The sequence below is a fragment of the Erinaceus europaeus genome, chromosome 10 (assembly GCF_950295315.1).
Source record: "Erinaceus europaeus chromosome 10, mEriEur2.1, whole genome shotgun sequence".
Classification (NCBI taxonomy): Eukaryota; Metazoa; Chordata; class Mammalia; order Eulipotyphla; family Erinaceidae; genus Erinaceus; species Erinaceus europaeus.
Window position 1 is genome coordinate 38,648,740 of NC_080171.1, and position 21,441 is coordinate 38,670,180.

Sequence of the window (21,441 nt, forward strand, 5' to 3'; positions counted from 1 at the left end):
CTCCAAACTTAAGCTTCCCCCAGTGTGGTGGGATCAGGTTCAAATTTGGTTACATGCATGGAAAAACAGGCATCTTCCTGGGTGAGCTGTCTTACTGGCATATTCTATATAAACTATTACCTACTGTTCCTCCAACATCCAAAAAGTAACTATGGAGTAAGATTTACAATCTATTTCCTTATTCACAGAATGCTACTCCCTAAAATGCTTTCAACCAGGAAAATTCCTTACAGAAACTAAGCCTTTTCCTCCACGAGTTATTCCTTCTCTGAGACCAGCTGGTTGCTTATTCATAGCTTCTCTTCTCTTCTGTTGGTAATCTTCATCCATAGTTATAGCTGCAACCCCTTTAGCCATAGCACTGGTGATTTTAGAGGCAGCACCAGCTAGCCCACCTAGTAAAAGTTGTGTAATATCATTAGTAAAAGCAAATGAAATCACTAATTTCTAGCTTGGAATATATTCAGTTTCTTACCAACAGCTCCCCCAACAAGTGCCTTCAATCCAAGTGCCATGCCCTCCACAAACTCTTCAGGGCCCTGAATGGCTCCCTAAAGAATAAAAAAATAGGATCAACAAGGATACACTTTTACAGAAAAACTTTTGATCTAAATGAGGGAAGTGTCAGAAAGGAAAAAGGCATCTTAGAAGATGTGAAACCAGTAAAACAAAAAATTCACATTAATACAATTTTCAGAAATATTTTATGGCTCTAGGAATGTAAGGGATAAAAGGGTTGATCAAAACTTAGGAGTAAAGATACCAAGAAATTACCAAGCATCCAAAAATAAAAGTGCTTGTTCCATACTCTTAAGTTGTATGATGAAGATAAGTACAAACTAGGTAATTTTAAAAAGAAATAAAATATTTTAACTTTTAGTATTTCTAATGTTTTCAAATATAGCATATAAAACAGATACTAGATTCAGTCTATGTTTTATTACCCTCTACATGTGCAAAAGTAGTTTTTTTGATTAAATATTCCTTTAAAAATATTTATATTATATTCCAGGCTTTAGGTTCATGATTATTCAACAATTTGTTTGGCTTTATATGTTAACTCTTTTTTCAGCCACCAGATTCCAGATGCTAACATGATGCCAACTGGACTTCCCTGGGCAAATGACCCCACCAATGTGTCCTGGAGCCCCGCTTCCCCAGAGCCCTGCCCTACTAGGGAAAGAAACAGGGTGAGAGTATGGATCAATTTGTCAATGCCCATGTTCAGCTGGGAAGCAATTACAGAAGCCAGACCTTCCACCTTCTGTACCCTATAATGACCCTGGGTCCATACTCCCAGAAGGATGAAGAGTAAGGAAGCTATCAGGGGAGGGGATGGGATACAGAGTTCTGGTGGTGGGAATTGTGTGGAGCTGTACCCCTCTTGTCCATTTTTTTTGTCAGTGTTTCCTTTTTATAAATAAAAATTAAAAAGAAAAAAGAAAAGAAAAAAATTATATTAATGAGAAAGAGTCCAAACCAGAATATCATTCTTGCACATGCACTGCTAGGAGTGAAACTAAGGAACTCATGCCTTTACATCCAAAATAGTAGCCACTGTGCCACCTCCCATGCAGCGACAGAAACTTTGTTTATGTCACCGTCGTTTATTGGATAAGTATAGACTCTTGCTTTTAATTTTTTTTTTTTCCCTCCAGGGTTATTGCTGGGCTCGGTGCCTGCACCATGAATCCACCGCTCCTGGAGGCCATTTTTTCCCCCTTTTGTTGCCCTTGTTGTTTGTAGCCTCGTTGTGGTTATTATTATTGCCATTGTTGATGTTGTTCGTTGTTGGATAGGACAGATATAAATGGAGAGGAGGGGAAGACAGAGAGGGGGAGAGAAAGATAGACACCTGCAGACCTGATTCACCGCCTGTGAAGCGACTCCCCTGCAGGTGTGGAGGCGGGGGCCCAAACCGGAATCCTTACGCAGGTCCTAGTGCTTTGTGCCAAGTGCGCTTAACCCACTGCGCCACCGTCCAAACCCCGCTTTTAATTTTTTTAAAGCAAAACCAAAGAGATTAAAAACTAAGTACACGGCCGCCCAGCGACTCGGCTGCGGCTCAGAAACTAAGTACACATATTCTCTTGAAAATTGAAACATAAATTAATTTTAATTAACAATTAGGTACTTAAAATGTAAAATGGTATTTTGAATTACAAATTATAGTTGAATTTTATTTATTTTTATCGCTATCAGGATTATCGATGGAGCTTAGTACCTGCACAATGAATCCACCTTTTCCAGTGGACTTTTTTTTTTTCGTTTCTCCCTCCTTTTAATAGAACAGAGTTAAACAGAGAGGGAAGAGGAGATAAAGAGTGGGAGGAAAAAAGACACATCGGCACACTGCTTCACTACTTGGGAAGCTTCCTCCCTGCAGGTGAGGACCATAGACTTGAAGCCAGATCATTAAGAGTGGTAATATATGCATTCAACTGATTGCACCACTGTCTGTAACCAAACAGAAACATTCTAAGAGACACAGAACAAGCAAAATTTTGTCACTGGTTATTAGGACTGCTTTACAAGTGTCCCTTGAATAGTCACTTTTCTAATTGAACACTAGTCAACAAATATGCCTTTCATCATATAGTCCTTCCACTGAATTGTGGTGTCTATCTACTTTTTAACCTTCCAAAGGAAGACTTATAATTGAGCATATCTAAGGAAGCTCTTGAGATTAAGTTTTGAGGAAAATGGCAAAAATTCCACCCCCAATCTGTCAAAAAATTTCACGTTTGTTACAAAATAATATTCTTTGTGTCTTCCCCAAATCTACTTTTACTACTGAAGTTAAAAACTAGAATACATTATCCTGTCAGAAACATTTATATAATATATTGTACAATATAAGAATAATACTTTTACCTGGTATGGTTCATAAAAAAATGCTTCCACACCTTCAGAGAATTCTCTAATCAAACCAAAAGGATTTCCCAAAACTTCAAGTCCAAGAATAAGTACATACATCTGTCTAATGGCCTAAAAGCAAAATATGAAATATTAATTACCTTGAGTAATCAAACTTACTTTGTATATATTGACCATATAACCTCCATGTACATTTTTAGGCTAACATACACAAAATACAGTTTTAAACAAGAAAACTATTACCTTAGGCATTGTTGTGAATGTTTTAAAAAAGTGATTTGGAGATAAAATATTAGAAATAATGACATAATCAAAATTGTTGTACAACTATGTATGACAATTAGTATCAGCACCATCAATTCACATACAAGAATAATAATACAAATCAGATGATGCCTAGGATTACATAATGGGTAAACAGCAGAATTCAAACTCAAGTCAATGATTTGGCAACTGGGAGAAAGTCTAACCTCATCAGATAAAAAAAGGAATACAACTATTGTATTTTACTATTGACTATAAACCATTAATTCCCAAATAAGTAAATTTTAAAAAATAAATAAAACTGATGGCTTGGGTCAATTTTTCAACAATTTAGAGGGGGGAAATGTGTTCATATTTTTGTTTGTTTTTATTGCTACCAGGGTTATTGTTGGTGCTCGGTGCCTGCATGACATTCCACCCTTTTCTGTGGCACTTTCTTTTCTCTGTGTTTTTCTTTTCTTTCTTTCTTTTTTAAATAGAGAAATTGAGAAAGAAAGGGGAGATAGAGTGGGAGTGGGTGAGGGAAAGAGAGATATATGCTGTACTGCTTTAACACCCTCAAAATTTGCCTTATAGGTGGGGAATGGAGTCTTGAACTCAGGTTCTTGTGCAGGGCAATGTATGCACTCTACTGGGTGCACCACCTACCAGCCCTAAAAAAATTTTAAGATGATGACTAAGTACTTCCTTTCCAAATCATATACCCATACATACCCATGTGATCTCACTGTTGTATATCACTCTGCCCCTTTAAAAGGTAATCCAGGTGGTGACACACCTGGTTGAGTGCACACATTACAATTCACAAGGAACCTGGTTTGAACCCCTGATCGCCTCCTACAGAGGGAAAGCTTCTTGAGTAGTGCTACAGGTATCTATCTCTCTGTCTCTCTTCCTCTATCTCCCGCTTCCCTCTCGATTTCTGACTATTAAATATAATAAAAAAAGGTAATCTGAGGCAAACCTGTTTTGAATAGTGTCTTATTACTTCCGATTGTAGCTCAGATGTTGTATGGAACTGATAGTTGAGTTCAAAGAAGGCAAGTCTGAAACACACACACACACATATAAATATATAAATATGGGGATGTATGTGAGTGAATATTTTTTAATATTAACAAGTGGCTTTTAAAATTTTTTTGAATTTTTCCCTTTATATTTTCTCATACTAATCAGAAAATCTATATTATATGTCATTGTATATTCTGGTCAAAGAATAATCTAGGAATGTGACAAAAGCCATGGATTTTACTTCTTAGAAAATTCAATCTACATATATTTTCATATAATTTATGAACTGAATCTTAAGAGTTCATATTCCATTTGAATGTGAACGTTCTCAACTCAGTCCCACTGTAGACTGTACAGGAAATTTTTGACACAGTGAGATAAAAACGGAAAGACTGTTTTAAGAGTTCAGAGTTCAGTTGCTGCTGGTTCTGTCTGGACAGGTATGAAACCAATTGGGCTTACTTATAACCCCACCACAGAATATGCAAAAAAATAGGGAGGTTCTGATTTAGTATAAATATAATCAATGAGAATAGAAAACATTCTATTCCTTATGTTGTCAACCTAAGTCTAATTTGACTGCAATCCAATTTTATCTATACTTAACTGCCTTAGCTCATGAATTACTACAGCTCTTTATTAACAGTTTAAGGAGTTATTAGAATTCTTTATATTCAGATTTCTGGAGCCCCCTTTGGTCATATACTGTAATAACTTTCATTGAGGCTCACATTAAAATGCAAATTCTTAACTGTGACATTTAAACAAAACCCTTGTCATAGCATTCTTTTTGATCTGGTCCCCTATGCTTTCAATTTCCTACAGGTGTTGAAATCACATCTCTTGTGCACCACACCTTTGTGCATGCACAGTTTCTTAATAACCAAGCATTCACCAGGTCAGAAAGGACCTCTATTATGTACTAACATGAAGTTTCTGTCCCCATTTTAAAGAAATGATTTAAAAATTACTGCCATTTAACAGTTATTAGGTACCAAGTAATATGTTGCTGAAATTATATTACACTGAACAAGACCAAATTTTGTTATGATCTACAAGGTTTATACAGTTTCACTTATAAAATTTTTGCATAAATATAAAATAAGCCTTTAACCAATTTATTTGAATATTGTACATACTTAAAAACTACATCCTGTACATCTGTAAGAGTGGCACCAATACTCTTCAGCAAAAGATTTAAAGAATGAATTGCAATCAGTCCTCGATGTTGTTGTGAATTTTTAGCTTCTTCTCTACCTGAACTCAGTGAAACACTTAAATGCAACTAAAGAAAGAAACAGACATTTAGCATGTTCCATTACTACAATTTTAACTTTTAAAATAAAATTTCTTTTAAATTACAAGACAAAGAATAAGATCTCAAAAGTGTCTGTCTGATACCAAAAGTAGTAAGTAAAAACCTAATGAAAATTCATATTTTAACACAGTTCTCAAAACTATACTTAGCAATATAAGATGACAGACTATTTACTGAAATCAAGTTTATCAAAGCTAGGAAGATTCACTTTATACATTAGTTAATAACAATATAACAACTTAGTTGAAATAACTCAGATATCAAAAGTGTTCTCTAGCTACTATAATTTAAAGTGAAGTCAGTTTAAAATATTTCAATATTATATATACACATATACTGTATAGTTGTACAGTAGTTCTCTGAAGGTTTTATAAGCAACAAAAAATTTTGTAATTAAAGGCTACACTTTGATTAATCTTTAAAGGTTCCAGTATAAGCCAACGTTTATCCAGGTTCAATACCCTCTCCCACCATAAGCTGAAACAGAGAAGTGCTCTGATAAAATAAATAAATGACAAAATTAATATCATCCTTTAAAAAAATATTCCAAATATTTTAACAGAACACATAATAGCATGTTAGGTTAAAATATAACTATATTAGCATATGTATTGTTGGTTGCTCCATTATTTCCACAAGGTAAAATTGTATGGGTAAATACAAATGATTATTCTTCTAAAAATTATTTTTGGCTATATACTTATGTATATATAAAGTTAGATTATGTATACTGTTAAAAAGTATTTAATTCCCCAAACAAGTTGAGTAAATTTTCTACAACCGAGATAATCAAAGATAAAAATTATTTTTCTCCTACCTTGATAGGAGATATATGAAAGTATTCATAGAGACTGACTTGTGATGCATCTGCTAATGAGACTGTTTTACATTCCTCTTGAAGAGATTTCATATCTTTATGAAAATGTTCAACCTATTTAAAAAAAAAAAAAGTAAAAATCTTAAGGAATCTGACATATTACACCAAGTAACTCACTGTAGAATAATCCTCTGCAAGGTTACATAGGCTCCTAAACTGAATATAAGCCCCAGATCACATCAAATCCATGGGGTTTACAGTCAACAATATTTATACCCTTACCCATATTAAGGAGCTACTCTCTTCCCTGATCCAGCTTTCTGGACCGTTTTCCAGCCATAACATCATCTGCCCAGACAATAACTTGGATCCACCTGCATATCAGATTTCAGGCTCAGGGAAAAAAAAAAACAAAACAAACTAGTATAGGCCCTTTGGAATATAACTAAAATATGCCTAATAGCTATCTACAAAACAAAGGACACCCCAACTCTTCATCTGCACTACTCCAGCCTTTAGGTCCATGATTGGTCAACAATTTGTTTGGCTTTGTATGTTAACTCTCTTCTCAGCCACTAGGTTCCAGATGCTAGCAGGATGCCAACCAGAATTCCCTGGACAGACAACCCCACTAATGTGTCCTGGAGCTCCGATTCCCCAGAATCCTGCCCCACTAGGGAAAGAGAGACAGGCTGGGAGTATGGATTGACCTGTCAATGCCCATGTTCAGCACGGAAGCAATTACAGAAGCCAGACCATCCACCTTCTGCATCCCACAATGACCTTGGGTCCATATTCCCAGAGGGTTAAAGAATAGAAAAGCTATCAGGGGAGGTGATGGGATACAGAGTTCTGGTGGTGGGAACTATGTGGAGTTGTACCTCTCGTATCCTATGGTTTAGTCTATGTTTCCTTTTTATAAATAAAAAATTTTAAAAAATAATAATCCTCTGCAATATTCAAATTCAATGTTGTCCATGATTGTAAAGTTACTACTTTAGAAAGTATATTAATAACTACATGCTAAAATTTTCCATTTGTACCTCACAAATATCTCTTCTATGCTTCCATGCAACCCACTGACTACATCTGATTACAATATTTTATTCCAGAAGGTCACTAATCTTGTTGACCAATTTTTTCTTCAGAATCTTGGGTTTTAAAAAGTCAGGTAGTCCCATTCTCACACTTAGACAGATCAACAAAACACAGAATCAACAAAGAAACAAGAAAATTAAATGAAGAGATGGACAGACTAGACCTCTTGGACATTTTCAGAGCTCTTCACTACAAAATATTGGAATACACATTCTTTTCAAATCCACACAACACATACTCAAGGATAGACCATATGTTAGGCCACAAAGACAGCATCAATAAATTCAAGAGCACTGAAATCATCCCCAGTATCTTCTCAGACCACAGTGGAGTAAAAGTAACATTTAACAACAAACAGAAAATTATTAAAAGTCACAGAATCTGGAAACTAAACAACATACTGCTTAAGAACCACTGGGTCAGAGAGACACTCAAGCAGTAAATTCAAATGTTCCTGGAAACAAATGAAAATGAAGACACAACCTATCCAAATATTTGGGGCACAGCTAAAGCAGTACTGAGAGGAAAACTCATAGCCATACAATCACATATTAAACAAGAAAAAACTCAAATAAACAACCTTACTGCACACCTTAAGGACTTAGAGGAAGAGGAACAAAGGAACCCTAAAGCAACCAGAAGGACAGAAATCACTAAAATTAGAGTAGAAATAAACATAGAAAATAAGAGAACCATAAAGAAGATCAATGAAGCCAAATGTTGGTTCTTTGAAAGATTAAACAAGATTGACAAACCCCTAGCCAGACTCACCAAACAAAAAAGGGAGAAGACTCAAATTCATAGAATTGTAAGCGATAGAGGAGATATCACAACTGACACCACAGAAATCCAGAAAATCATGCGAGACTTCTATGAAGAACTATACGCCACCAAGCTAGAAAATCAGGAAGAAATGGAGGAACTTCTAGAAACATATGCCCTTCCAAAACTGAACCAAGAAGAACTACAAAACCTAAATGCACCAATCACAGACAAAGAAATCGAAACTGTTATTAAGAATCTCCCCAACAATAAAAGTCCTGGACCAGATGGCTTCACAAACGAATTCTACAAAATCTTCAGGAAACAGTTAATACCCATACTCCTAAAGCTTTTCCATAAGATTGAAGAAACAGGGACACTCCCTTCCACTTTCTATGAAGCCAACATCACTCTGATACCCAAAGCAGATAGAGACACAACAAAAAAGGAAAACTACAGACCAATATCTTTGATGAACATAGATGCCAAAATATTAAACAAGATCTTGGCCAATTGGATACAGCAGCACATCAAAAAGATTGTTCATCACAACCAAGTGGGATTCATCCCAGGAATGCAAGGCTGGTTCAACATCCGCAAGTCAATCAATGTCATTCACCACATCAATAAAAGCAAAGCCAAAAACCACATGATTATTTCAATAGATGCAGAGAAAGCCTTTGACAAAATCCAACACCCATTCATGCTCAAAACTCTGAAAAAAATGGGAATAGATGGGAAATTCCTCAAGATAGTGGAATCCATATATAGTAAACCAACAGCCAACATCATACTCAATGGACAGAAGTTGAAAGCATTTCCCTTCAGATCAGGGACTAGACAGGACTGCCCACTATCACCATTACTCTTCAACATAGTATTGGAAGTTCTTGCCATAGCAATCAGGCAAGAGAAAGGAATCAAAGGAATACAGATTGGAAGGGAAGAAGTCAAACTCTCACTATTTGCAGATGACATGATAGTATACATAGAAAAAACCAAAGAATCCAGTAGAAAACTACTGGAAGTTATTAGGCAATATAGCAAGGTATCAGGCTACAAAATCAATGTACAAAAATCAGTGGCATTTCTCTATGCAAACACTAAAACTGAAGAAGACATCCAGAAATCACTCCCATTCACTGTTGCAACAAATCAATAAAATACCTAGGAGTAAAGCTGACCAAAGAAGTGAAAGACTTGTATACTGAAAACTATGAGTCACTCTTCAAGGAAATAGAAACTGATACCAAGAAATGGAAAGACATCACATGCTCATGGATCGGAAAAATAAATATAATCAAAATGAATATTCTCCCCAGAGCCATATACAAATATTTCCCCCAGTCCTGGAACCTTAGGGTGGGGCCCACTTTTCTGCATGCTGCTCTCAATTCAAATCAAATAATATTGTATCCGTGGATCGCAACCTAATCAACACAACGAGTGCCACCCCAGCATGCTGCACTTCGGACTGTGACCAGAGACGTCAGGTGTAGAATGATAACCCTTCAGCTTCATCACTTGGGTGAGACCTTTCCTTTCATAGTATTCTCTAATTCCATTCCAGGTGGTCCACTTCCCAATAAAGTCCCCAATCCTACATATAGTCCAGGTCCCTTGAGATAGAGCATAGGTTCACCCGTGCCCATATACTAGGGGAAAAATATATACCTGAAAGCAGAAGTACACAAGAGCATGCAGGGAATACCCCCAACACTTCATCTGCACTATTACAGTTTTTAGGTCCATGATTGTTCAACAATTTGTTTGGCTTTGTATGTTAACTCTCTTTTCAGCCGCCAGGTTCCGGATGCTGACCAGACTTCCCTGGACAGAGGACCCCATCAATGTGTACTGGAGAGCCACTTCCTCAGAGCCCCACCCTACTAGGGAAAGAGAAAGACAGACTGGGAGTATGGATCGACCAGTCAATGCCCATGTTCAGCGGGGAAGCAATTACAGAAGCCAGACCTTCCACCCTATGCAACCCACCCTGGATCCATACTCCCAGAGACATAGAGAATGGGAAGGCTATCAGGGGAGGGAGTAGGATGTGGAGATCGGGTTATGGGAATTGTGCGGAATTGTACCCCTCTCATTCTATGGTTTTGTTAATGTCTCCTTTCTTAAGTAAATAAATAAATAAATAAAAGACAAAACAAAACGAAAAAAAAGTCAGGTAGCTCTTTATATCATGTTGCTTCTAACAAGGTAAAATTTAAAAAAAAAAAAAAAAGATCAGGGGAGTCAGGTGATACCACAGCACATGGTGCAAAGTGCAAGGATGGGAGTAAGGATCCTGGTTCAAGCCCCTGGCTCCCCACCTGCAGTGGGTCGATTCACAAGCGGTGAAGCAGGACTGCAGGTGTCTATCTTTCTCTCCTCCTCTCTTTCTTCCCCTCCTCTCCATTTCTCTCTGTCCTATCCAACAACGATAATATTAATAACAACAACAATAACAATTACAGCAAGAAAATAAGGGCAACAAAAGACAATAAATAAATACTTTAAAAATACTTAAAAAAAAAAAAAGATCAGACAGACTCTAGTACATAGCTCAGCCCATAAAGCACAAGCTTCAGCCTATGTGAAGTCCTGGACTCAATTTTTAGCACCACAGAGAAGCACTATGGACAGTATCAAGAGAATTTCATGTATGGTTAAGTGTGCTTATTTCAGTCTCTATCTCTAAAAACAGGATAAAATTTTATATGAGATGGTGGCTCAGATTTCATACATATTAAGTCAAAGATTCATTCTTGGTGCATGAAAAAAAGAAAAGGCTAATGAAAAGTATATTTGAAAGGTGGGGAGATACCATTAACTGATATACAAAAAACTTTTATGCCTGAAGCTCTGAGGTCCCAAGTTCAATCCCCAGCACCACAAATCAGTGCTGAGCAGTGCTTAGTGTCTCTCCCCCTGTATCTCTCTCTCATTAAAATAATTAATTTTTAAAAAGTGTGTTAGAGGGACCAGGTGGCAGCATACCACGTTGAGTGCATGTTACAATGTACAGGGACACAGGTTCAAGCCCCCAGTCCCCATCTGTAGGGGTAAAACTTTGTGAGTGGTGAAGCAGTGCTGGTGTTTCTCTGTCCCTCTGCACACCCCTTGATTTCTGACTGTCTCTATCAAACTAATAAATATATATTTTTAAAAAAGTATATGAGAATATTGACTTCTTTGATGACAGTGAGAAGAGCTCTTTAGACCAGAACCCCGGAAAACTGATGAAACTTATTGCTTTTAAAGTATATAATTAACAACTCTATAGTCATCCCTAAACCATAGAAAAGTATATAATTAACAACTCTATAGTCATCCCTAAACCATATGAAAAATCAAACAGCTTATTGGAGAAAATCTCTAAGAATGTGCGAATCTGTTGTTATAATTTGATAAAAGTAAATATGGCAATTGAACAAAGATAATTTTCTTAGTTCCCTCACTCCTTTACTCTAAAACTGGTGAAGCCACGAGCACAAAGCTCAGTCAGACCAGTTACTAATTGAAGGAACAGAAAAATGACAATATTTCTTATCCTGTTTCCAGCGATAAGCTGCTGAATCTAAATCACAGATAATGTGAGGACTTTCCTTCATCTGCTCAATAAACAAAAAAGCTCTTATTGGGTGTGCCCCCACTACTGGTTCTCAAATCCCATTAAAAGATTTTTGCCAGGGTATAAACTAAACCTAAAAGCAAACAGTTCCTGGCAGAAACATAGCTAAGGAGGTATAGTGTGTGCCTTTCTCAGGACTGAGCATCTGCACCATATGGGAGTTACCGTGGCACTGAAAGAAGCTCTGGTACTGTGGTATCTCTCCCTTTCTGTTTCTATCTGAATGAACAGTAGTGGTGAATTATCACTGCATGAGGCCCCTATGCCACAAAAAGTAAATAAATAGATATATAAATAAATTAGTTAAGAAATTAATTCAGCTGGGTGGAGGTAGATAGCATGACAGTTATGCAAAGAGACTCTTGGCCTGAGGCTCCAAAGTCCCCAGGTTCAATCACCCCTAACACCATAAGCCAGAGCTGAGCAGTGCTCTGGTAAGAAAAAAGAAAAAAAAAAAAAAAGAAATTAATTCAGTCATGTAAGAGGGAGAGGGTAGATTTAAAAAAGAAAGCAATATAAATATAAACAAAGAAAGCACACTTAGAGGGAGTCAGGCAGTAGCGCAATGTGGTTAAGCCCATGTGGCACAAAGTATAAATATCCTGATTCAAGCCCCCAGCTCCCCACCTGCCGGGGAGTTGCTTCACAGGCAGTGAAGTCTCCCCCTCTATCTTTCCCTCCTCTCTCCATTTCTCTCTGTCCTATCCAACAATAATGACATCAATAACAACGATAGCAGCTACAACAATAAAATAAAATAAAACCACCTGCTTCACAGGTGGTGAAGCAGGTCTGCAGGTGTCTATCTTTCCCTCCCCCTGCCTTCCCCTCCTCTCTCCGTTTCTCTCTGTCCTTTCCAACAACAATGACATCAATAACAACAATAGTAACTACAACAATAAAACAATAAGGGCAACAAAAATAAATGAATATTTATAAAATCATTTAAAAAAAGAAATCACACTTAGGGATGTAAATTACAAAGATAATATCAAATAAGAAAATATGAATACAAAGAGAAAGTGTTAAAAGAATTAACAAGTTCTGAAGTTAAAAAAAAGTTCTAACAAATTCGGCAGGGGAGACAGCATAATGGTTATGAAAAAGACTTTCAAGCCTGAGGCTCCATCTCCTAGGTTCAATCTCCTGCACTACCATAATCCCAAGAAGTGCTCTGGTATTTCTCCCTCATTAAGATCACATAAATAAAAATTTTTTTAAAAACTTGATAGAAGAATCTTCACAGTGGATTTAAACTTGAAGAAATTATAATACTTGACTACATGCTAAGTTAAAATTTTCACTTCATCAATGAATTTGAACAAACTGCTCAGATTATACAATTTGAAGAGTAAACAGGTGGTCCGGAATGTGGCATAGTAGATAAAGCATTGTATTCTCAAGCACGAGGTCTTGAGCTCGATCCCCAGTATCACATGTACCAGACTGATGTCTGGTTCTTTCTTTCCTCTTATCTTTCTCATTAATAAATAAAATATTTTAAAAAGAGTAAACAGAATAAAGAAAAATGAACAGTCACAGATAAATGTGGATATCAGCAGCACTTCCAATTGAGAGTAGCATGCAGGGAGGTGGGGGGGGGGTACCAGAAAAATGCTGAAAAATAATGCCTGAAAGTTTCCCAAATTAACTGAAAAAAGTTGAAACTAAATATCCATGGAACTCTGTGAGCTCCAGGTACAATCAATGCAAACATAATCACAAACAGACCAAGTGAAGAAGAGAAAAGCAACTTATTATAGGAGATCCAAATACATGAAAATTTTGACTTTTTGACAGAAAACAGGAGTGGACAAGCAAGTTGTGCAGTAATGTAATCTAACTCCTTTTATTAAGACCCATCAACCAAGAACCCTAAGTCTAGCAACACTAACTTTCAACATGAGAGATCATAAATACATTCAGATAAAAGCTGAGAAATATTTTTGCTAGCAGGTCTGTCTTACAAGAAATACTATGTACACTCATAAGAATGAAAGCAAGTGAACCCTGATGGTAATCAGAATCCAAATGAAAAAAAAAGAGAAAGAAAGAAAGAAGCACTGGTAGAAATAAATAACTAAAAATACAGCACTAATAATTTTTTTATTTAATCCTTCAATGGTTTTAAAAATTAATACAAATGCATATATAGTACAGTACATAAGGTAATATGTATTAAATTGCAATTGCATTATATATTATATGAATATGATAAGATGCATTATATATACTAATCATATATAATTTAATAGACCACTGGGACTATAATTACAAAGTACTTTCTTATGACAATATAAATAATTCTTGGAGCCAGGTGGTTGAGCACACATGTTATACTGCACAAGGATTGGGCTTCATGCCCCCAGTCCCCACCTGCAGGGGGAAAGCTTCACGAGTGGTGAAGCAGGGCTGTGGGTGTCTCTCACTCTCTTTCCCACTCTATCTCCCCTTCCTCTCCATTTCTGGCTGTCTCTATCAAATAAATTTTTAAAAATTGTAATTCTCAACAAAATACTATTAAAATAAAGCAAGGAAGGTTCAAAATTAATTGTACACAGGAATAAGTAGGATTTATTCTACAAATCATTAGGTTTAACATCAAGACATTAATTGGGGGCTGGGAAAGATAGCATGATGGTTATGCAAAAAAGACTTTCATGCCTGAGGCACAAAAGGTCCCAGATTCAATCCACAGTACTACCATAAGCTAGATTTGACCAATGCTCTGGTTAAGAAATAAGTAGATGAAATATTAATTAGTGTAACTGATCAAAAAACCAAAGTTACACAATCAACCCAATAGATGAAGGAAAAAGACTTTAAGATTCAGAAGTCATTCATAATAAAATAACTCAACTAGGAATAGAACAGAACTCAACCTGATAAAATAATATCCACAAAACTACACAGCAGTGACAGACTGAAATCCAAAAGAAAGCAAGTATTTCTGATCTTGGCTTGTCCATTAATTGTTATACTAGAGGCTCAACTAGGGCAATTTGGCAAGAAAAAGAAACGAGGGGCTCAAACCTAGGGTCCTCACCTATGGTAAGAGTAAGCTCCACTGGTTACCGTACCTCAAGGACCTATGAATTGTTTCACAGTTTTTTAAGTGTTGGGGGGAATAAAAAAACAGAACCTATAATAGGACAGTTCCACCATTCAAGGAGTTCCCTCAGTGTCATGCACTGTGCTCCCAGAGGGTTCCAATCAGGGACTTACACCTGGATTTCTGTACATGGTAAACTGTGGGCTCCATGGGGTGCACCACTTCCTAAATTTGTAAATTGAAACATAACCACCTAAATACCTTAAATAATTTCTAGCTTCTTAAGTCTTTTTCCCTAGTCCTTTACATCAATGTTATTATTGGCTTACCTCTGTCTTTTCAGTAACTGCTTCTTCCGTTATCAGTTCAGCTAAAGCATATACAAATCCAAGATCTAACCTGAGATCCATTTCTTGGATCAAAACTTTGAAATACCTGTATTACAAAGCAAAACACATTTTAAAATCATCATTAAGAACTGTGAAAGATAGGAGATGAGGAAATGTACTAAATATCAGGATGCTGAAATTTAGAATTGTCTATAAAAATGAATAAAAATCTGCCATGGTGATATTGCGCATAATAGCAACATTCAAATGTGAAATGCCTTTAGAGGGTTAAAATAATAATTGCTGTACTAGTTGAAGAGCAAAATATTAAGAATCAATCATTATGAATAAACCCTATCTACAGCAGTAACTCCCCCCACCCAAAACACATTTATTTTTTAAACCAGAGCACTATTAGCTCTGGCTTGTGGTGCAGGGGATCAAATCTGGGACTGTAGAGCCCCAAGCACGAGAGTCTCTTTGCCTAACTATTCTGCTATCTCCCTTGCTCAACAAAATTGGAAAAAGAAATAAAAAAGCAAGTCCTAGGTGCATAGTATGTGCAATTTGAGCTATTTTCTACATAAATCAGGATAAATGATAAAACTAAGAAGCAATTGTTTATGTACACATATATGATAAAACAATGTACACAGAGAAATGGCGCACCCAGTAGTATGCACACTATACCAGGAGCAAAGGACCTGCATTCACAAGCTGAAGCTCCACTTGGGAGTGTGTGTATTGGGGGAGGGGGAGAGTGTCACAAGCAGTAAAGCAGCATTGGAGGTATTGCCTCTCTCTCTACCAAGCCCCAGAGCTAACTCTGTTGGCAATATTTTTTAAATGAAGTACCAAGGTATGAACTCAGGGTTTTGTAATAACTAGCTTCCCAGCATTTTTTTTTTCTTCAGGGTTATTGCTAGGGCTTGGAACCAGCACTATGAATCCACCACTCCTTGAGGTCATTTTTTTTTTCTTCTTATTTTGATAGGACAGATAGAAATTGAGAGGGGATGGGGAGGCAGAAAGGGACAGAAAAAGATAGACACCTGAAGATCTGCTCTATCATTTGTGAAGCATACTCACTGCAGGTACCTGGAACCTGGGTCTTTGCACACAGTACTATATGCACTTAACTGAGTACACTACTGGCTGGCCCCCCAGTACAATTTTCTATTCTTTATTTTCTGAGAGAGATACAAAGATCAAGCCAGAGAATTAAAAGTACAGAAATGAGAAACAACAAATTTCTCTTATCTATGGTTTAATTTTAGTGCCATCCACAATGCTCCCATTTGGCTAGAGTAATCAAACTCAAGATCTTGTGAATGGTGATTATGTCACATGTTCTGTGCTTTCGGTTGGCCCACATAAAACTATTTTTAAAAACAAGAGAATCAAAGTTAGTATTTATATTCTTGATAGGGTAGAGGAGACAAGAAAAAAGGAATAAATGGATGTTTCTGTCAATGTTCTAATTAAGGTGTGGTGAATGAATGCGAAAATGTTTAAAAATTTTTTTTAACTATTTTGTTTCTAAAACAAAATGCAGTGATTACAGTTTAGTAGGGAAAACAAGAAAAATATCACAATTTAGGAACATAATATAAATAATATATTTAGGCATTATATCATTCAAAACTTTCTGCTTCTTCAAGATTATAAAATGGATTTTGGGGAGAATGCATCAGTAGAAGATATATATGAATGAACCAGGCTCAAGGCCATTCCTCTCCCCACCTGCAGGGTATAAGCTTCACAAGTGCGCCAGCAGTGTTGCAGGTGTCTCTCTCTACCTCCCCCCCTGGACTTTACAAAAATTAAGTATTAAAAATTAAATAAAATAGGGGTCAGGTGTTGGCGCACCTGGTTAAACAAACACACTACAGTGTGCACAGACTCAGGTTCAAGCCCCCGGTCCCCATCTGAAGAGGGGAAACTTCAGGAGTGGTGAAGCAGACCTGCAGTATCTCTCTGTCTCTCTTCCTCTCCCCTCTTCTATTTCTCTGTTTCTATCCTATAATAAAAATTTTTAAAGTCTTTAAATAAAATGTTGTATGATCTTCGTAGTAAAAATATTTTACACTGAATCAGTGACTCATCCACATTTTTAAAGGAATACAATTAATGCATTCCTAAATAGAAGACTTAAAGGAATACACAAGAATTACATAAAGACACTTACTTAATACGTGATATCTGGGAATGACCTGCAGACCTCATGACAATACTGACATCTGTAAATGGTTTTGGTGCTGTAAAGGTTATTAAATGTATTTAATTATGCCTTATGAGAAATATTTTAATTTAATACAACAGACAACTAAGTCAGGAATACCAAATTAAATATTTGTAAAATTCATTATAACTCAAATTCAGACAACAGTAATTTGGAAAGTATCATCTATATTAACTCTAAATACAGATAATCCTCTAAAATAGTCATTTAAAACTATAAGTACACATGAGAATCAAATAAGAGCAAAAGGAAAGAAGGTAGCTGAAATAATTTGCCAGTAGCCTTATTTAGAGACTATTAAAAAATAGCCACAGTTGGGCCCGGGTAGTGGTGCAACTGGTTAAGAACACGTTACAATATGCAAGGACTGAGGTTTGAACCCCCAGTCTCTACCTGATTCACAAATGGTGAGGCAGTGTTGCAAATGTCTCTCTGTCCCTCTCCCTATCTCCCCTCACTCTCAATTTCTGGCGGCCTCTATCCAATAAATAAATAAAATAAGTTAAGAAAAGAAAATACCCACAGTTAGAAAAAACTCTGAAATATAACTTCCTAATGATTTATTCTGGTAGGGGGGGCTGGGCATTAGTGCAGTGGGTTAAGCACATATGCCATGAAGCATAAGGACCAGCATAAGAATCCCGGTTTGAGCCCCTGGCTCCCCACTTGCAGGGGAGTGACGTCACATCACAAGCAGTGAAGCAGGTCTGCAGAAGTCTTATCTTTTTCTCCCCGTCTTTCCCTCCTCTCTCAATTTTTATCATCTAACAATAGCAATGAAAACAGTAACAATAATAACAACAACAAGGGCAACAAAATGGGGAAAATGGCTTCCGGGAGCAGTGGATTTGAAGTGTAGGCACTGAGGCCCAGCAACAACCCTGGGGCAAAAAAACAACAACAAAAAACAAACAAAAAGTCTGGTAGTATGTTGTAAGGTTTGCAAATTAACCATCTTTTTAAACAATTAGCATACCTATATCCTTAAATACATATTTCTAATTAATCTTTTCTACATTATTCACTCAGAATCTTAAGTTTACTGAATACTTTATGGCCCCTTTACAAGCTGCATCAATTTCCAATGATTCTACAGAATGATGTCATTTTATATTTCCAGAGTAAAACTTTTTATGGTAATCTAAAGGCACAAACAAACCTGAATCCATGGTGACCGATTTGGGAGGCTTAATAGGATAAAACACAAATGGAAATATAGCACCATGTATCTGGTTTTGGATCTAAGAAAATAGAAAACAGGTAAATATATTAATAGTTTAATCACATGACTAAAATAACAATTATTAAGTCAAAGAAATAAAAACTTTATTCTAGTAATGGAACTGAAGTTCTAGATGAAACATCATAATACATAATTTATCTTATCAAACTCACCTGTAGTCTGTAAAGTTGAACTCTAAATGATGACTGGTGTGCAGATGTACTGTACTCCACTTTTAATGCTGGAAGATAATTTCTACGTATAGCTATTGTATGTGGTTGCATTATTTTCATGTTAGTACCACTAGGAGTGAAGCGAACCTGAAAAAATATGCCCCCCCCAATACACTTCATCTTTACTCAGAAGTAATTATAGCTACAAATTAATACCAAAAACTTTACATATTATTTAAAGTAATAGGCTCAAAGTCTGAGTAGGCTTATGGCTCATATTCATAAAAATCAGTTATTACAGCTTGGTTGTAGGATTTTTAATGTAAAATTTAGTCTTAAAAACTAAACTTATTAAAATAAAAATTAAAGTGATAAAAAATACATAAATATTGGTTTCATTAGCTAAGGAATGGATCACTAGCATATTCAGAGGAAATCAGAGTTAATATCTCTTTTACAATGTTATATAAAATTATGTATGATGAGATAGTAATAATTTATTTTGTAAGAAAGATTTTGCCTCAAAATTCACTATTGATCTAAATTCACTATTGATCTAATTATAAGAGTCAGAACTTAAATTCACATCAGTACTTAAAATATTACCGGAATGTTTGTATCCAATTCAATAAGCTTATCTTCTGAAGGTGAAGATTCAATATACTCTTTAAATTCTTTCTCTAACTTATCAGTATGTTTTACACTCATTGGTTTCCATCTTGCCTTCTTCTTAGGTTTTGTTTCCCAAACCACATCAGAACTTCAGTGCAAAAACAAAAATCACAGTATTAATTTATAGTCATTTTAAACTGGATTATTGCATGATCTACAAAGACTTGAGTAGAAAAAAAATTCTAATAACCTCAGTTTGAGTAAGCATATAAGAAGTTTAAAAATACTTATTAACTCCTGAGACACTGTTCTAGTTGGTAGAAATGTCAGTGAACACCTCTGCTATTTTTAGAACATTAACTAAAAAAAAATGATTTAGTATATTGGCTGTATTAAACTAGTGTATGAAAGTATTAGGTGAAAATTTTTTTAAATGAAAAAAGAGGAAGCATTAAAAATACTAAAACAGAGTGATCAATAGGGACTTCACTGAGGTGAAATTACAAGCAACCTCAAAGGAGATGAAATGATCCAGAAAACAGAACATTTCTTGTAGAACAACCAGTTACACTGAAGACTTGGATGTAGAAAATGCATACACAATATCAAAAAAAGCATTGAGACAGGCAATGCATATGACACAGTGACTGTAAAATATGAAGAAATAATAAAAAATAAGTGAAGGCCACATAATGTGAATGTGCTGTAGAAACAAAAATGCTATGAGAAGATCAGTAAGATGACTTGTTATGGTAAGAAAATACTGCAGCTTGTAAAAGGACCTGAAAGTATTCAGTAAACTGAATGATGAGTGAGTAGTGTAGAAAAATATATTTAAAAAATATTGTAGAAAAGATTAATTAGAAATATTGAATTTAAGGATATAGATACACTAACTGTTTTAAAAGGTGGTTAAATTGCAAACCTTATTACACATTTCCAGAATCTTTGAATAAATTGTTCGGAAGTTAAAGAGAAAACTGGCTAGATTTATTTGACTTTCTGAAAAAGATTTTCTTTCATACAAGTGAAAGAGAAGTCAAAACTCCATTCTGGAGCAGGAGGTGCCAAAGATGAAACCAAGAGTCTCAGTTATGCACGTCCTGTGCTCTTCCTGCTGAGATATTTCTCCTGTTGTTCTTTGTGTTCTGAAGAGAAAGTATGAAATTTCTAGATAGACTAAATGTTGAGTGTAACACAAAGAATGGAATAAAAAACTATTACAAAGTTTTGGCCTGTGCAATTAGATTTATGTAATTTTCAATTGTTCTAAAGATGAAGCAAATTTTGGGAAAAAATGGTACAGAATTTAAGTTTACACACATAAAGTTTAAATAGTCTAATATTTGTACTATTATTTTAAAAAGCTCAGCTATCTGGGAAAATGTCCAAGTACCAATAAAGAAATTCTGGTGTAGTGGACCGGGAGGTGGTGCAGTGGATAAAGCAATGGACTCTTAGGCATAAGGTTCTGAGGTCAACCCCCAGCAGCACATGTACCAGAGTGATGTCTGGTGTTCTCTCTCTCTCTCTCTCTCTCTCTCTCTCTCTCCTCCTTTCTCATAAATAAACCAATAAAATAAAAATGAAATTCTGATATATATATGGTTAGTACATTGCTATGAGGAAGGACAACCCCACCGATGTGTCCTGGAGCTTTCTCAAAGCGCCAGTCCACTAGGGAAAGAGAAAGACAGTCTGGGAGTATGGATCGACCTGTCAATGCCCATGTTCAGCGGGGAAGCAATTACAGAAGCCAGACCTTCCACCTTCTGCACCCCATAATGAGCCTGGGTCCATACTCCCAGAGGGATAAAGAATAGGAAAGCTATAAGTGGAGGGGATGGGATACAGAGTTCTGGTGGTGGGAACTGTGTCGAGTTGTACTCTTCCTATCCTATGGTTCTTGTCAGTGTTTCCTTTTTATAAATAAAAATTATATATATATATATATATATATATATATATATATATATATATATATATGGGTGAATTGGAACACATACATGCAAACCAACATTATCTCAGTAATTTTA

General features: G+C 35.9%; 1 protein-coding gene across 4 annotated transcripts in view; it reads right to left on the minus strand.

The window, feature by feature from the left end:
• The window catches only part of VPS13A (vacuolar protein sorting 13 homolog A), a 180,260-nt gene that overhangs the window by 36,208 nt on the left and 122,611 nt on the right, over nucleotides 1–21,441 (minus strand). For all 4 annotated transcript variants that reach the window (XM_060199542.1, XM_007516120.3, XM_007516122.3 and 1 more), the window contains 11 exons: nucleotides 19,400–19,553; nucleotides 18,794–18,940; nucleotides 18,558–18,639; nucleotides 17,345–17,414; nucleotides 15,157–15,262; nucleotides 6,288–6,401; nucleotides 5,292–5,437; nucleotides 4,106–4,187; nucleotides 2,875–2,988; nucleotides 476–551; nucleotides 232–395 (listed from right to left, as the gene is read on the minus strand). In XM_060199542.1, coding sequence (XP_060055525.1) covers nucleotides 232–395; nucleotides 476–551; nucleotides 2,875–2,988; nucleotides 4,106–4,187; nucleotides 5,292–5,437; nucleotides 6,288–6,401; nucleotides 15,157–15,262; nucleotides 17,345–17,414; nucleotides 18,558–18,639; nucleotides 18,794–18,940; nucleotides 19,400–19,553 — 1,255 coding nt within the window. The remainder of the gene's footprint in view (nucleotides 1–231; nucleotides 396–475; nucleotides 552–2,874; nucleotides 2,989–4,105; nucleotides 4,188–5,291; nucleotides 5,438–6,287; nucleotides 6,402–15,156; nucleotides 15,263–17,344; nucleotides 17,415–18,557; nucleotides 18,640–18,793; nucleotides 18,941–19,399; nucleotides 19,554–21,441) is intronic.